Source organism: Macaca thibetana, chromosome 6, assembly GCF_024542745.1.
Source record: "Macaca thibetana thibetana isolate TM-01 chromosome 6, ASM2454274v1, whole genome shotgun sequence".
NCBI classification, from domain to species: domain Eukaryota; kingdom Metazoa; phylum Chordata; class Mammalia; order Primates; family Cercopithecidae; genus Macaca; species Macaca thibetana.
The window spans coordinates 68,759,234-68,774,040 of record NC_065583.1 but is presented as its reverse complement, the minus strand read 5'-3'; the positions used below and the strand labels follow the sequence as shown (position 1 = coordinate 68,774,040).

Below are 14,807 nucleotides of genomic sequence, written 5' to 3'. Positions count from 1 at the left end.
ACAGTCATAGCATAGTAGGGCCTTAGTGGAGCTAGAAAGAACTTGAGCAATTATGTTGCCCATCTTTCACTTCATAGCTGAAGCTCATTTCGTAGATGAAAGTGACTTTACGTAAGTTCCTTCAGCCATTAGTGTACAAACCATAATATTTTACATTTGCATATCATTATATTCAGGGGACACAGAGCATCGTTACATCTATTATATTATTTGCCCCTCACAACAACCTAGTGAAGTAGGAAGGGAAGGTATTATCTCCATTTTACAGATGAAAAAACTGAGGCTCAAAAGAACTAAAGGACTTAACCATGGCCCTCACACCTAGTAAGTGGTAGACCCAGGAACAGAGCCCAGATCTCCTGACTCTCAGCTCAGTGCTTTTCCTACTGTACCATCCAGCTGTAGACAGTGGGCCCCAGTTGCTGGGAGTGATAATCTACCCAGCTCTTCACTCAGGAGGGGACCCTTAGACACCAGCCCCACTCCCTCAGGAGCAGCATGGGAGTTAGGACCTGTGGGGATATAACTTACTTCATTCCTGTAGCCAACAACCAAAAGCAGTAAGTATGTAAGGTAAGACCTTCCTTTCACCTGACAAGAACTCACACACACACACACACACACACACACACACACACACACGTGCACTACAAGTAGATGATTCTACTGTATCAGCCTATTGATGTGAAGAGGAGATGATGCAAACATGACTTATGAAGCTGTAGCAGATTTTTTAAAGCTTGGGTATGAAGATGAATTTATTTGAAATCTAAAAATGTTGAAGAATAAGAAAGGCCAGGTGTGGTAGTTCATGCCTGTAATCCTAGCAGTTTGGGAGACTGAGACAGGAGGATTGCTTGAGCCCAGGAGTTTAAGACCAGCTGGGCAGCATAGTAAGACACTGTCTCATTTTTAAAAAATTTTAAAAGAATAAGAAAAAAGGGATTGCCTTTCATACCTATTTGTCCTAGGGTGAGAGAACTAGTAAGATTTTTACTGGGAGAACATTGCCTTCCTGGATTGTTTTCTTTGGCTATCCACAATTATGTAATGACCCACATTTTGTACTCTTGATATTTGTTCTCAAAAAATTAAATAGAATAAAATAATATTTCTTTTGAGATTTTTTTTAAAAATTATGTCAAATGAGTTTTGAAACCTTGTGCATAGTATTGAATGTGGAGGTACATTTTCTTGGACACCCTTTTTAGAAATTTCTGTTTACTCTGTAGTATATCTGTCTAACTTTTTGTATTAGAGATCACATTTGTACACAGCCATATGCTTTTTTTTCTGTTTGTAGTGAGATATGGTCTCACACAAGCGCCCAGACTATAATGCAGTGGTGCAATCACAGTTCACTGCAGCCTCAACCTCCCAGACTCAAGCACTCGTCCCACCTCAGCCTCCTGAGAGTATCTGGGACTACAAGCATGCGCCACCACAACTGACTAATTTTTTTTTTTTTTTAAAGAGATGGAGTTTTGCCATGTTTCCCAGGCTGTTCTTGAACTCCTTGAACTCAAGGATCTGCCCACTTCAGTGTTCCAAAGTGCTGGGATTCCTGGTGTGAGCCACCGCACCCAGCACCATGTGCTTTTAACCCACACTCATGATAGTAGTTTAAATAGAAATTATAAACAGTGGCTCGTACCTGTAATTCCAGCACTTCGGGAGGCCCGGGCAGGAGCGGCACTTAAGGCCAGGAGTTTGAGACTACCCTAGGCAACATACCAAGACCCTATCTCTACAAAAATTTTTTAAAATTAGCTAGGGGCTGTGGGGTATGCCTGTAGTCCTAGCTGCTCCAGAGGCTGAGGCAGGAAGGTCACCTGAGCCCAGGAATACAAGGCTGCAGTGAAAGCTGTGATCATTCCACTCGAGCCTAGGCAACAGAGCAAGACCCTCTTTTGTTTTTTTGTTTTTTTTTTTAAAGAAAGAAAGAAATTATAAACAAAATTAAATCATTTTATACCAAAATGTTTTTATTGTTTTGTATACTCAACATAATTTTAAATTATTAGCTATGTGAGTAATAGCATAAACCTCCAAGACTTATTCTAAGAGACTTAGTCAAGGGCAGATGAGTGGTAAACATTTTTATGGAAACAAAGCCTTTTGTTCTACATTTGTAGTATTTATTTGTCCTTTCAGCAAATATTTGATCCACTAAAATTCCATGAATTAGGGGTATACTAGTGATCCCTGCATATTTTTAAAGTACGATAAACATCATTGCTCTTTAAATAACAAAGCATTATGGTTTATGTTGATTTTATTTTTCAGTGCCAGCACCTGTTGAACATCAGATCTGTCCTGCTGTGTGTGTTCTAATGAAACTTTCATTTGATGAAGAGCATAGACATGCAATGAATGAACTAGGTAAGACGAAAATGTTTTTTAATGCCATAGACAATTACTGGTGGATTTTTAAATCATGGTAGAAATTCAGTATAGTAAATAAAGATTTTTAGTCATTGATGAATTATGATACAAGGCCACCAACTTCTGCTATCAGCTGCTTCCTCTGTGTAGCAAAAAAACGTACCCTGGTTTCCAGCAGAGAAAGGATCCTGAATCACAGAAACTGCTACCCTGTCATATACTAACTTTTTCAAAATCGAAGCCAGAGATTGAAAAACAATGACAAAATGGGTCACTCTTTGTCCCTTTTGCCAAAGTAGACTTTGTGTGTGCCAGCTGATGAGGATGTTAATTTGAATTATTTTGAAATGTGGAGCTAGTGTTTTGTGATTGAACTCAGTCACTTTTGATGAGCATCAGAGGGAATTATTATTAAGATTTTCATTTATCTTCATGGTTATCGGTACTTTACAGGATTTTCATCATAAGCAGCCTGGTATCTTTGAAACTGGTTAATATAGAAAAGTATTATGCTTTAAGTCAGAAACATTTCATTAACTTTGGAATGATTACTCCTTTAGGTATGTATTTTCACACACTAAACCTTATATAACCAGCAGTGCACTCCATTTTTTATATAACGGGTTTTCTTTGATTTGTAGGTTCATTTTGTACATGTGGTATTTATAAATTGCATCATGCTGAACCATCTCATGTGAACTGGATCTCTCTAGTCATGCCACAAGCAGGAACCATACACTTAATTCCCATTTTAGTGTAATTGTGCCCTTGCATTTTGTGCCGTTTATGTTACATTATGTTCCAACTCCCACTTTATATTCCTACCCCCTCATCGTTTCATTCGTCATTTATCTTAAAAGTGATGAAGTCATGAGACTCTTACACAGAGAACCTGAACAGCCAAAAGTATTGTCCTTCAGAGTCATCACTTTGGGAGGCTCTGCACCTTAAGATTTCAGGCCTGCCCTCTGGCCATGCTTTCCTTCCTAGTGGCCTAGCAATTGGCCTCCCTGATTCTCTTTCCTCCCCCCTGGTCTCCTGTGGAATCTCAGTTAATCTTATGAATTCTCCCCTCCTTAGTACAATCTCAGCATTTGTGAACATTTTAAATTTTTTAAAATGCTAATCATAACAGGAAGGGGATAAAAAATCATGAATAAACAGGAAAACATTTAATTTTAAGATACCTCAAAAGTTATTCTGTAAATGTTCCTGTGTTCCAGTGGACTGTAGACTAGGACTGAGACATTAATTATCTGGATTTCAAAATAAAACCTAGACTCAGTATTTGTTCCTCTTCCTTCTTCAGGTAGGAAGGCTACCCGGGGCATTTCATCACAGGAGCTAGGGCAGGGGCTTTCAGGTGAGGAGCAGGATGGGGCCTCTGGGGGTGTGACTGCTGGGGACATAGCCACAGGGGATTACCTTCTTCTCACTCCTTACCTCCAGATTTGCACTGGGGCAGAAGGAGGATTAGGGTTTGTGGATTGCAGGGAGATAATAGTATAAGACAGCACAAGGTTTTGGCATTAAGGGATAAGGAAAAAAGAAATCCCAAATAGGTGAAGGGGAATTCCTTAGTTCAGCCAGCTGGGATGGTTGTTTGTACATATATGAAGATTCTACAACTATCAGTCATTTACGTTTGCACTTATTAGTATTAGAAGTTTTAGACTATAATTTCCATGATGTATGTTTATTGATTCTCAAATCTACCCCAGAAACTGTGCTAGGCACTAGATTTTTATAATGATTAGGACCTGGTCCTGGCTTTCAAGGAACTCACAGTTTATTTGCATTAATATTTCACAAAATATCTTAATCATAATGATCACCCAGAGGCACTCACCAAACTGCAGATTTTCTGGCCTTGTAGCAAATAGAATCTCCAGGGGAAGGGCCTAGGAATCAATGTGATAAGTGGCCTGGCTGATTCTTATGTTCAGGAAATTTTGTGAAACACCAATAGAATATTCTTGTTGAGCCTGTGATATTTATTTTAGAACAAGGCATTTCATGCCAATGGTGACTGTCTAAACCACATAAAACAAAAGTAATATACTTTTTAAAATTATCAGTCTTTCTTTTGTTCATAAGAGTCTAAATTAAGGATTCTGTTGAATGTCACCTGAGTCTGTTGGTGCTCTACTATCGGTAGTTTTACCCTATTGGGCAATACTTTGGTCTGTTTAGACCACTGTTTGCTAACAGGCACCAAGAAAATTGTGGAAGGACATGTTCATCATCTTTGCGTTACCATGAAACATCCTGATTTTTCTTAGAGCAACCACTTTTTACTTGTATCAATCCAGTCATGAATTTGCATATTTTAGCAAATCCATTTATAGTTTTAACCTATGAATTCTATTCTATGCCTCAGAATTCTCTGAAATCTTTTCATTTGCGTGAAGTCAAAAAGCACTTCCTCTTTTATCTGATAGTCTAAATTTTTTTGAATATTCTTTTTTTATTAGCCATGTTCTTCCTGAATCTCTTGATATCTGCCACATTCTTATTTAATCTTTATTTTCAGTATCAAGTCCTAAGATTTTTAGTTTTTCCATACAAGAGTACTCAACTCTTTGATCATGTCGTGCCTTCTTGGCATCTTCTTTAGGTGCATTTTATCTTTCTTAAGAAAGTATCGCAGTTATTGTCACACCAGGCAAGATTTTATACAGACAAAAGGCATAGTTTGTTTTGTTGTGGTATTGATCCTCTGCTTTAAAATACCCGACATCTTGGCGATCTCATTAGTATACCAGGCCACAGTCTTAAGGTCTTCCATGTCAATTTCATGGGTCAAAATTCTCAGTTCTTTTACAGGCTCCTTTTCTTTCACCCAAGTGTAAAATGGTGGAATTCCTTGAAGCTCTGCCCTAGGCTCTCTTCCTTTCTCTCTATGCTTCTGTTACAGTTTTTGTTTTCATTTTCAAATTTACAGCTCAATCTGAGTTCTCTCCCTGAGTTTTAGACACATTATTGAACTGATTATGTGACATCTTCCCTTAGGTGGTATTTTAGACACTTCTAACTCAACTGTCACAAAGTGAATTCGTAATCTTTCGCATCCCTGAATCTCATCTTTTCCCAGTTTCCTTTTCTCAGAAATTCCAACCCAGTTGCTCAAACCAAAATCTTGGAAGGCATTCACGATGCCATCCTTATCCCCTGCAAATAGCAACTGACTGCTTTAATTCTGCTACTTAAAAATATCTTAAGTCATCGCTCTTCTCTTCATCCCCAGTCCCAGCCACCATCATCTCTCCTGTTCTGCAATACTTTGTCTTACTTCTCTTCCCATTTCCACTGACAGTCCATTTTGTTCACTGAAACCGTAGTAATCTGTTTAGAATGTGCATCTAATTATTCCTTTTTCTGCATAAAATCTTTAATATGGCACATAAAGTCTTAAGTGATCTGGCATCTACCCATGTTTATAGCCTCATTTTGTGGCCCTCTCCTTGCTGTTAAATATTTCAGGCCCAGGGGCCCTTTTGCATGCTGTTTCCTTTGCCTAGAATGTGTCTTTCTTCTTCCTTCCCCACCCTTGTTACATATGCATTCATCTGGCTGGACCTGGTAGCTCATGCCTGTAATCCCAGCACTTTGGGAGACCAAGGCAGGAGAATCACTTGAACCTAGGAGTTCGCGACCAGCTTGGGCAACATAGTGGTACCCTGTCTCTACCAAAATAAAAAAATTTAAAAAAGATATACATTCATCCTTTACGTTTCAACTTAAACATTAAAACATTATTTCCTCAGCCTTTTTCTTAAGGAACCTAATCCCAGGTCTAGGTTAAGTCCACCTATTATATCACCCTGTGCTTCTACATAGTTCATCTATCTTTGCTCCAATCTGTACGCTCTTCATAAAGACAATGACTGATTTTTGTTCACTGTCTATGTATTTTGCCACTGTTGCAGGTGAATGGAGGAAAATTTTCCTAAATAGGATTTGGATTTTCTTTAACCAAATTAATTTTCACTTACCTACATTCAAACATGTCTGTCATTCCTGCTAGTCATAAAGTTTTACATAAATATTCCTACATTTAAATCCCTTGGCTTGGAATTCTTGAGCCAAGACAGAACTTTGTTTTACAAACTTGCAAGATTCTTCTGCATATTGAACTTTCCAGACCACTTATAAAAATATTAATGTACTGGCTCTTTTTCAGATTAATGACCTATTTAGACTTCTAGTGTCCAAGAATTGCCTGTTCATATTCATCTTTTTCTTTCTGAGTCCCATGATGATTATTTGATGAATTATATTTTGTATAGCCTCCACATGCATTTTTCTCTTTTGTTCACTTCCTTACCATTTTGCTTCACTTTTTTTTTTTTTTACTGCTTCCTTTGTGTCTTCCCCATTCCTTTCCCTTTGTTTTCTCCTTGACTTCCTAGTATTGGCCATTGTGGGCATTGTTGAGCATTTTCAGTGGAAAGAATCAGGAAAAAAAGTGCTAAATCTTAGTATAGTTAATATTTGATACCATCAAAGAGAAGTAAGAAATGTGTTTAAAAACACAAATTAGTAGTTTTATATAACTTAATAATAAATTGAACAGATAATTTTTGTAATAAAAAAAATTTTAGTTTTTCTTCATGCACAGTTTCATTTAAAGGCATCAGTATTCCTAAGGGTCAAAAAAAAAAAATTAGGCCACAGTGTGTGACAATAAAGAGTGTTTATAAAGCCCTCATAATAAGAAGAAGTTACCTTTTTCTGCTTATGTTCAGGAAGAACTAGTGTTAGAAAACAGCCTTCTTCACTGTTGGCAAGGTGGAGTGTATATGCAGTAAATAGAAAATAATTATTATTTCACTCAGTAAGATAAGGGGCTGGAGGGTGGAGAAACTGGCATAAAATGGAATAGTTGTCAGTTGTACTTTATAAATATACAAAAGTTCTTTATAACAGTTTTTGTGGCTTATAATTCTAAAGGTGAATTTAAACCATATATTCTCATTCATTGAGATTCTTTTCCCTAATACTTAAGTTACCAACTTGGTACCAGTTTGTTTTATTTTAGATGATTGTCTTTTTCCTCTTGCCCTTTTTAAATTAGGGGGACTACAGGCCATTGCAGAATTATTGCAAGTGGACTGTGAAATGTATGGGCTTACTAATGACCACTACAGTATTACACTAAGACGATATGCTGGAATGGCTTTGACAAACTTGACTTTCGGAGATGTAGCCAACAAGGTATGTTTTTATAACATATATTTCTTAAGATAGCTCAGGTATGAGTTAATTTACTTTCATAAAAACACATTTTACTGATTTTCTTGTCACTCTCCTCATTAAACGATGACTGATAAAAACCTGTGCTTCACTTTCGCTTGTCTTTACTCATTTGGTTGTCTTAAGCCTAAACAAAGGCAAAGGTACATCTAAAGATGGAACACAGTAGTGAATTTATGTAATTGCATTAAAAACACTGTTCATACGAATATACTTGTAGGGATCATTTCTGTGATCCATTACTAGAGAATTTTGTCTGACTATGTAGAATTAAAAAATAAAAGATAAAACACTTCCTAGGAATGGGATTTAAAATCTGAAAATTCTTACGACCAAGGCAAGTGTTACACACACATTGATTCCATTCAAATAAGAGGCTTTACTCTAAAACCTGTTGCTTATTTCTCACCACTTATTCACTTTATTTCTCTAGTTTGGCAAAGGAAGAACAGATAGCAAAGAATTAAGATAATATTTGTCTTTTATTTAGGTAATCTTATTCTAGATTTTTTATGAGCAAAATATCAGTTATGATTAAAACAAAATGATGAAAACTGAATTAGACATTTAATAGCCAGAAATAAAGCTTGGCTTCAAGTTGTCTTGTTGATGATCCTCTGTTCTGTATCTAATTTACAGGCTACACTATGCTCTATGAAAGGCTGCATGAGAGCACTTGTGGCCCAACTAAAATCTGAAAGTGAAGACTTACAGCAGGTACTATTTAGAATTTCAACTGTTTTTCTCTCTTTTTCTTTGAGGCAGGGTCTCACTCTGTCACCCAGGCTAGAGGGCAGTGGTGCAATCTCAGCTCACTGCAACCTCTGCCTCCAGGGTTCAAGCAATCCTCCCACTTCAGCCTCTCAAGGCTGGGCTGACAGGTGCACGCCACCATGCCAAACGAATTTTTGTATTTTTTGTAGAGACAGGGTTTCACCACTCCTAGGCTCAAGCAATCTGCCCACCTTAACATCTCAAAGTGCTGGGATTTACAGGCGTGTGCCACCACTCCCAGCTAATATCCTGATTTAGATTGTTGCTCAGTATTTAGTATCTCATGTATAAAAGATAGTTCCATTAACACTAGAAAAAGAAAAATAATTATGTTGTAGTTATACTGTAGGAAATCTTTTTGGCACTGTAGTAGCATTTAGGAGGAATTTAAAAAAGAAAAAAAAAAAGTAAAGAAAAAAAAAAAACAGGATCTCCCTCTCTTGCCCAGGCTGGAGTGCAGTGGTGCAATTATGGCTCATAGTAACCTTAAGCTCCTGGGATCCTCCTGCCTCAGCCTCCCAAGTAGGTAGGACTACTGCAGGTGCATGCCACCATGCCCAGCTAATTTTTAAAAAGTTTTTGTAGAGACAGTGTCTCACTGTGTTACCCAGGAAGGTCTTGAGCTCCTGGTCTCAGGAGATCCTCCTGCCTCAGCCTCCCAAAGTGATAGGATTACAGGCATGAGTCACCACGGCTTGCCAGAATTTCTTTCTTAATAGATTTCTGTTCTTACCTCTAGCATTAAAAATGAAAAAGCAACTAGTATGAATGATTTTATGTAAAAATTAATCTAAAATTGATTAATTTGCAGGTTATTGCAAGTGTTTTGCGGAATTTGTCTTGGCGAGCAGATGTAAATAGTAAAAAGACGTTGCGGGAAGTCGGAAGTGTGAAAGCATTGATGGAATGTGCTTTAGAAGTTAAAAAGGTACCTTTGAAAACATTTAGTACTATAATATGAATTTCATGTTTGGCTTTTTTTTTTTTGCTGCCTTCTTTTAGCCATGAGATTCCCTAGTTTCTTACCTGTGTATTATTTAGTACTATAATAAGAATTTCATGTTTGGCTTTTTTTGCTGCCTACTTTTAGCCATGAGATTCCCTAATTTCTTTTTTTTTTTTTTTTTTTTTGGAGACGGGATCTCATTCTGTTGCCCAGGGTGGAGTGCGGTGGCCTGATCTTGGCTCACTGCAACTTCCGCCTCCCACGTTCAAGTGATTCTCCTGCCTCAGCCTCCTGAGTAGCTGGGATTACAGGCGCACGCCACCACTCCCAGCTAATTGTATTTTTAGTAGAGATGGGGTTTCACCATATTGGTAAGGCTGGTCTCAAACTACTCCTGACCTTGTGGTCTGCCCACCTCAGCCTCCCAAAGTGCTGGGATTACAGGTGCAAGCCACCATGCCTGGCCTAGATTTCCTAATTTCTTACCTGTTTATCTCACCAGTCCATAGTTTTAGAGTACCACAAACTCCTAAAGTACTAAGATCGAAAAGATTATACAAGGGAATTTAATGTATATCAGGGTTTCTCAGCCTCAGCACTATAGACATTTTTGACCAGATAATTCTTCGTTTTGCTTGGGCTGACCTGTGCATTGTAGATTGTTTAGCAGCATCCCTGGCCTTTGCCAACTGGCTACCAATATACCCTCCCCCTAGTTATGCAAATCAAAATTGCCTCCAGATATTGTCAGATGTCCCTGGGAGGGAGGAAGGACAATGTCACCACCAGTTAAGAATCACTGGTATAAGTGTTACCTTTGTGCTCTCCAAATCTCAATCCCCTCAAATTTTGATGGTCAACTTATGAAGAGGTGATCAGAGCCAAGGGTGAGGAATCGTCAAATAATAATTTGTTTACAGAAGGAAATATCTCCAGGCAGTCCATCTGCTTCAGAAACTAGGCTAAATTTAAAAAGAAAAAAAAAAAAAGTAAACTTGAAATCTGAGAGGGACCAAGCAAGTTGTCTTAGCTAGTCTAGGTTTCCTTTCACCCAGCTAGTCCTCCTACACCCACAGCCTACATGTTCTTCAAAACTTTCCTTTTCAGAGAAGGCAAAAGGTTTGTTTTTTGTTGGTTTAGTTATGCATTTTTGGTAAAGTATTTTATTCTTGGAAAACCCTTGAAAATTTATTAGATAGAAAAGCATTCAGCTAAATTATTAGTTATAAAGATGATATTCAAATATGCTTAGCATCTGCATAAAAATACCTGTAACACTGTTGAATGGATAGAAGACATTTCAGAAAAGAACATGGCCAATAAACCCTTGAAAAGATACTTAATATCATTAATCATCAGGGAATGCAAATTAAAACTACAACGAGATACCATTATGCATATCATATTGGCTAAAATTTAAGAGATTGACCATGCATTTTCAAGGATGTTGAGCAGCTGGAAATCATGTATTCTGCTAGTGGGAGTGTAAAATGGTATAATCACTTTGGAGAACATTTGGCAGTGTTTTTAAGTTAAACACACCTACCATATGACCCAGCCATTCCACTTCTAAGTATTTACCCAAGAGGAACAAAAACTTATGCTGTCACGAAGACTTACACACAAATATCCACAATAATTTATTTATGATAGCCAAAAACTAGAAATAACTATGTCTGTCAGCAGGTGAATGGTAAGCATATTGTGGAATATTTGTACAAAGTAATATGACTCGACTGTGAAAAAGAATAACTATTGATACATGCAGTAATCTGTAGTGACAGAAAACAGATTAGTGGTGGCCTGGGGTTGGGAGTGGAAGGGAAGGGGAGGATTACGAGAGGGTACTAGGAAACTTTTGGGGATGATATAAATGTTTGTTATCTTGATTGGACTGGCGGTTTTATGGGTGTATACATGCATGAAAAATTATCAAATTGTAAACTTGAAATGTGTGCAGTTTATTGTTCATCAATTATATTTCAATAAAGTTCAAAAAAATTAGTGCTTGCACACTTAAGTACTCCTAATCTAATAACCCTGTGTAGTTTCAGAAAGATTTAATGTGTGTGTGTATTATGAGAATTTGCACTGCTGCTAACTGGTTCATGACTTAATTCCCTTTCAAGGACCTAAACTCTTCTATAATTTTTTTTTTGAGATGGAGTCTTGCTCTGCCACCAGGCTAGAGTGCAATGGCAGGATCTTGGCTAACTGCAACCTCTGACTCCCTGGTTCAAGTGATTCTCCTGCCTCAGCCTCCCAAGTAGCTGGAATTATAGGCATGCACCACCACGCCCAGCTAGTTTTTGTATTTTTAGTAGAGACGGGGTTTCACCATGTTGGCCAGGATGGTCTCCATCTCTTGACCTCGTGATCTGCCTGCCCTGGCCTCCCAAAGTGCTGGGATTACAGGGCGGATATAATGCATGGTCAGTCTTCGAAAAACTAGCCATCAGAAATGTATAATACTCAGTTCTGATTTGGGCCCAATTCTGATTAGCAGTGTTAGAATTTATTTTTCCCTCTTTTTCTACATTTAGTGCAGCAGTCATGAACATTCTTTTTCTGTTTTTCATTCAACATCAGTTCCATCTCAACTTCAGCTACTAATGAGCAAGAGAATCAGAACTACCTTCTAGCTCTCCTGCGTGTTCTGCATCACTTTAACTCACTCAGAGCTCTTACTCTAGAGCCTTTCCTTGACCAGCACTCTGTGCTCCGTTCACTTAAAGCTGTTGGTCCCTTACTCTTGTCTTCTACATCTTCTCTACTGGATCCTTCTTTTTTGTTTCAGCTCTCTAGAAGAAGCCCAATATTTTGAAAACAAAAATTTTCTGTGACTTCTTCTGTTACAGTGTTTCTCTTTTCCAGTAACAACCAAAACCCTGAACAAGTCACTTGCTTCATTTCTAAACTGGCTGTACTATCTTGAATTCCTCCTAATTTTGCTTCTGATACAACCCTTCTCCTTGATCATAGAGTCTAGATTTGTAGATTTAAGTTTTTCTATTCTACCTTCACCTGTATTTTATACTTTTTGGTCACTCACTTTTACTGTTACTACTTATATTAATAACCTCTAATTTATTTTGTGTCTTCTAATTCGAACTATAAAAACATTTTTGAAACAAAACCCCTGGCCCTTGACATGTAGCCCCACAGAGAGGAACTTTTATATTTTTCTACCTTCAACTCTCAACTCTGGGCCAGTTGCAGCTTAATTCAGTCCTTTAAATTCTTGCTTTTTTTTGTTCTCGGGGTACTTGGAGTGCCCCACCTTTATCTCAGTCACATGTAATTAAAATTGGGCTCATCTTGATTGATGTGAGAAGGATAAAAGCACTTCTTGCATAAAAGCACCTTCTATCTGCCTCCTACCACTTCTCTGACAAATTATGTCTAAACCTGCTTCTAGATTGTTTTGTTCACTTAATTTCTTGATGAAGAGAATAAAGTAGCTCACTATCTATTGGGTTAGACCCAAAATGTTTGCTGTGACATTCAAGGCCTGGCTTTTGTCTCTCTGAACTTATTTTTCACTGTTCCCCATCATGGACTGTGATCTCCTTTGCATCTTCTTTCTGGGTCTTCAGTGCTCCGGCACTGATTCTCACTTCCCTGCCTTTCCTCATTCTACTTCCCCTGCCAGCAGCAACTGGCTTCTCGTCTCTCTCAATGTACAGGTCTTATCCTCCTAAACAGCTGTTCTCCTCCATGAAATATTTGATTGGTTTGATTAAATTCAGGCTGTAATAAGTTTTCCTTTGGAGCATTTGTTTCATGTATGTTTTTGTTTCTTTTTTTCCCCCAAAGCAAATTGCTAGCACCTTCAATCACAGGTATCAGTTTGCTATGTTTGTATCCTCTGGAGTGCCTCTCATTTGCAGTAGGCACAGAGTTGATTTCTAATTAATGTTTGTTTCCTGATGGATATATAGTAAGAAGACAGATTGACATCACCATCATGGCAAGTTGTGGGTTTGGGGTTTTTTTGGGGTTTTTTTGTTTTTTTGGTTTTTTTGGTTGTGGTTTTGCTTTTGCTTTTTTGAGACAAGGCCACACAGCCTTGACTCCCTGGGCTCAAGCTATTCTCCCACCTCAGACTCTCAAGTAGCTGGATCTGTAGGTGTGCACCACCATGCCTGGCTGATTTTTTTTTTTTTGAGACCGAGTCTTACTCTGTCACCCAGGCTGGAGTACAGTTGCACAATCTCGGCTCACTGCAACCTCTGCCTCCCTGATTCAAGCGATTCCCCTGCCTCACCCTCCCAGGTAGCTAGGATTACAGGCACCCACCACCACACCTGGCTAATTTTTTGTATTTTAGCAGAGATGGGGTTTCACCATGTTGGTCAGGATGGTCTCGATCTCCTGACCTCGTGATCCGCCCACCTTGGCCTCCCAAAGTACTGGGATTACAGGCATGAGCCATTGCGCCTGGCCGCCTGGCTACTTTTTATGTTTTTTGTAGAGATTGGGTATTGCCATGTTGCCCAGGCTGGTTTTTAACTCCTAGGCTTAAGCGATCCTCCCAACCTCAGCCTCCCAAAGTTCTGGGCCTGAAGGCATAGAGCCATCGCACCCAGCACATGGCAAGTTTTGACCAAATACCTTTAATTGTGTATCAAAGTGTTTCTGTGGCAATTACAATTTGACAGTTGACTTTGATAATCGTATGTTAGGGAGTTCCAGGTTTTCGTAATTTGTTATGTGGGGAATTTTAAGAAATTATAGCTTTTCTAGTACCCTTTATTGTTTTTATAAATTACATTGTTAATTTTGAAGCAACCACATATATATAATGCTTTTTATATAAACAGAATATTGTATATACGACACTGCAACTCGCTCTTGTCATTTGATAATACTTCTAAGATATCTTTCCATATCTATGCATGGTTTACAGAATTTTTTAAATCTGCTTTCTTTTTTTTTTTTTTTTTGAGACAGGGTCTCACTCTGTCAACCAGGCTTGAGTGCAGTGGCACGATCATGGCTTACTGCAGCCTTGACCTCCCAGGCTCAAGTGATCCTCCCAAGTAGCTGTGACTACAGGCACGTGTCACCATACCCAGCTAATTTTTTTTGTATTTTTTGTACAGACGGGATTTCACCATGTTGCCCAGGCTGGTCTCAAACTCCTAAACTCCCAATCACACCACTCAGCCTTCCAAAGTGCTGGGATTACAGGCAATGAGCCACCACGCCCGGCCTTTTTTGTTTTTTTTGTTTTTGTTTTTTTGAGACAGTTTCACTCTGTCACCCAGGCTGGAGTGCAATGGTGTAATCTTGGCTCACTGCAACCTTTGCCTCCCAGGTTCAAGCAATTCTTCCACCTCAGCCTCCCAAGTAGCTGGAATTACAGGCACCCACCATCATGCCCAGCTAATTTTTTTTTTTTTTTTGTATTTTTGTAGAGACGGGGTTTTACCACGTTGGCAAG

At 38.5% G+C, this 14,807-nt stretch overlaps 2 protein-coding genes across 16 annotated transcripts in view; both read left to right on the top strand.

Moving 5' to 3' along the window:
- Window positions 1-14,807, top strand: part of SRP19 (signal recognition particle 19) — an 823,764-nt gene that overhangs the window by 741,128 nt on the left and 67,829 nt on the right. The window lies entirely within an intron of this gene.
- APC (APC regulator of WNT signaling pathway) overlaps window positions 1-14,807 on the top strand; it is a 143,417-nt gene that overhangs the window by 116,840 nt on the left and 11,770 nt on the right. For 8 of the 15 annotated variants that reach the window (XM_050793029.1, XM_050793021.1, XM_050793032.1 and 5 more), the window contains 4 exons: window positions 2,287-2,382; window positions 7,463-7,602; window positions 8,281-8,358; window positions 9,227-9,343. In XM_050793029.1, the coding sequence (XP_050648986.1) occupies window positions 2,287-2,382; window positions 7,463-7,602; window positions 8,281-8,358; window positions 9,227-9,343 (431 nt within the window). Of the gene's footprint in view, window positions 1-2,286; window positions 2,383-3,694; window positions 3,749-7,462; window positions 7,603-8,280; window positions 8,359-9,226; window positions 9,344-14,807 lie in introns of all 15 variants that reach the window. The other 7 variants (XM_050793026.1, XM_050793017.1, XM_050793024.1 and 4 more) reach the window with 1 other exon arrangement.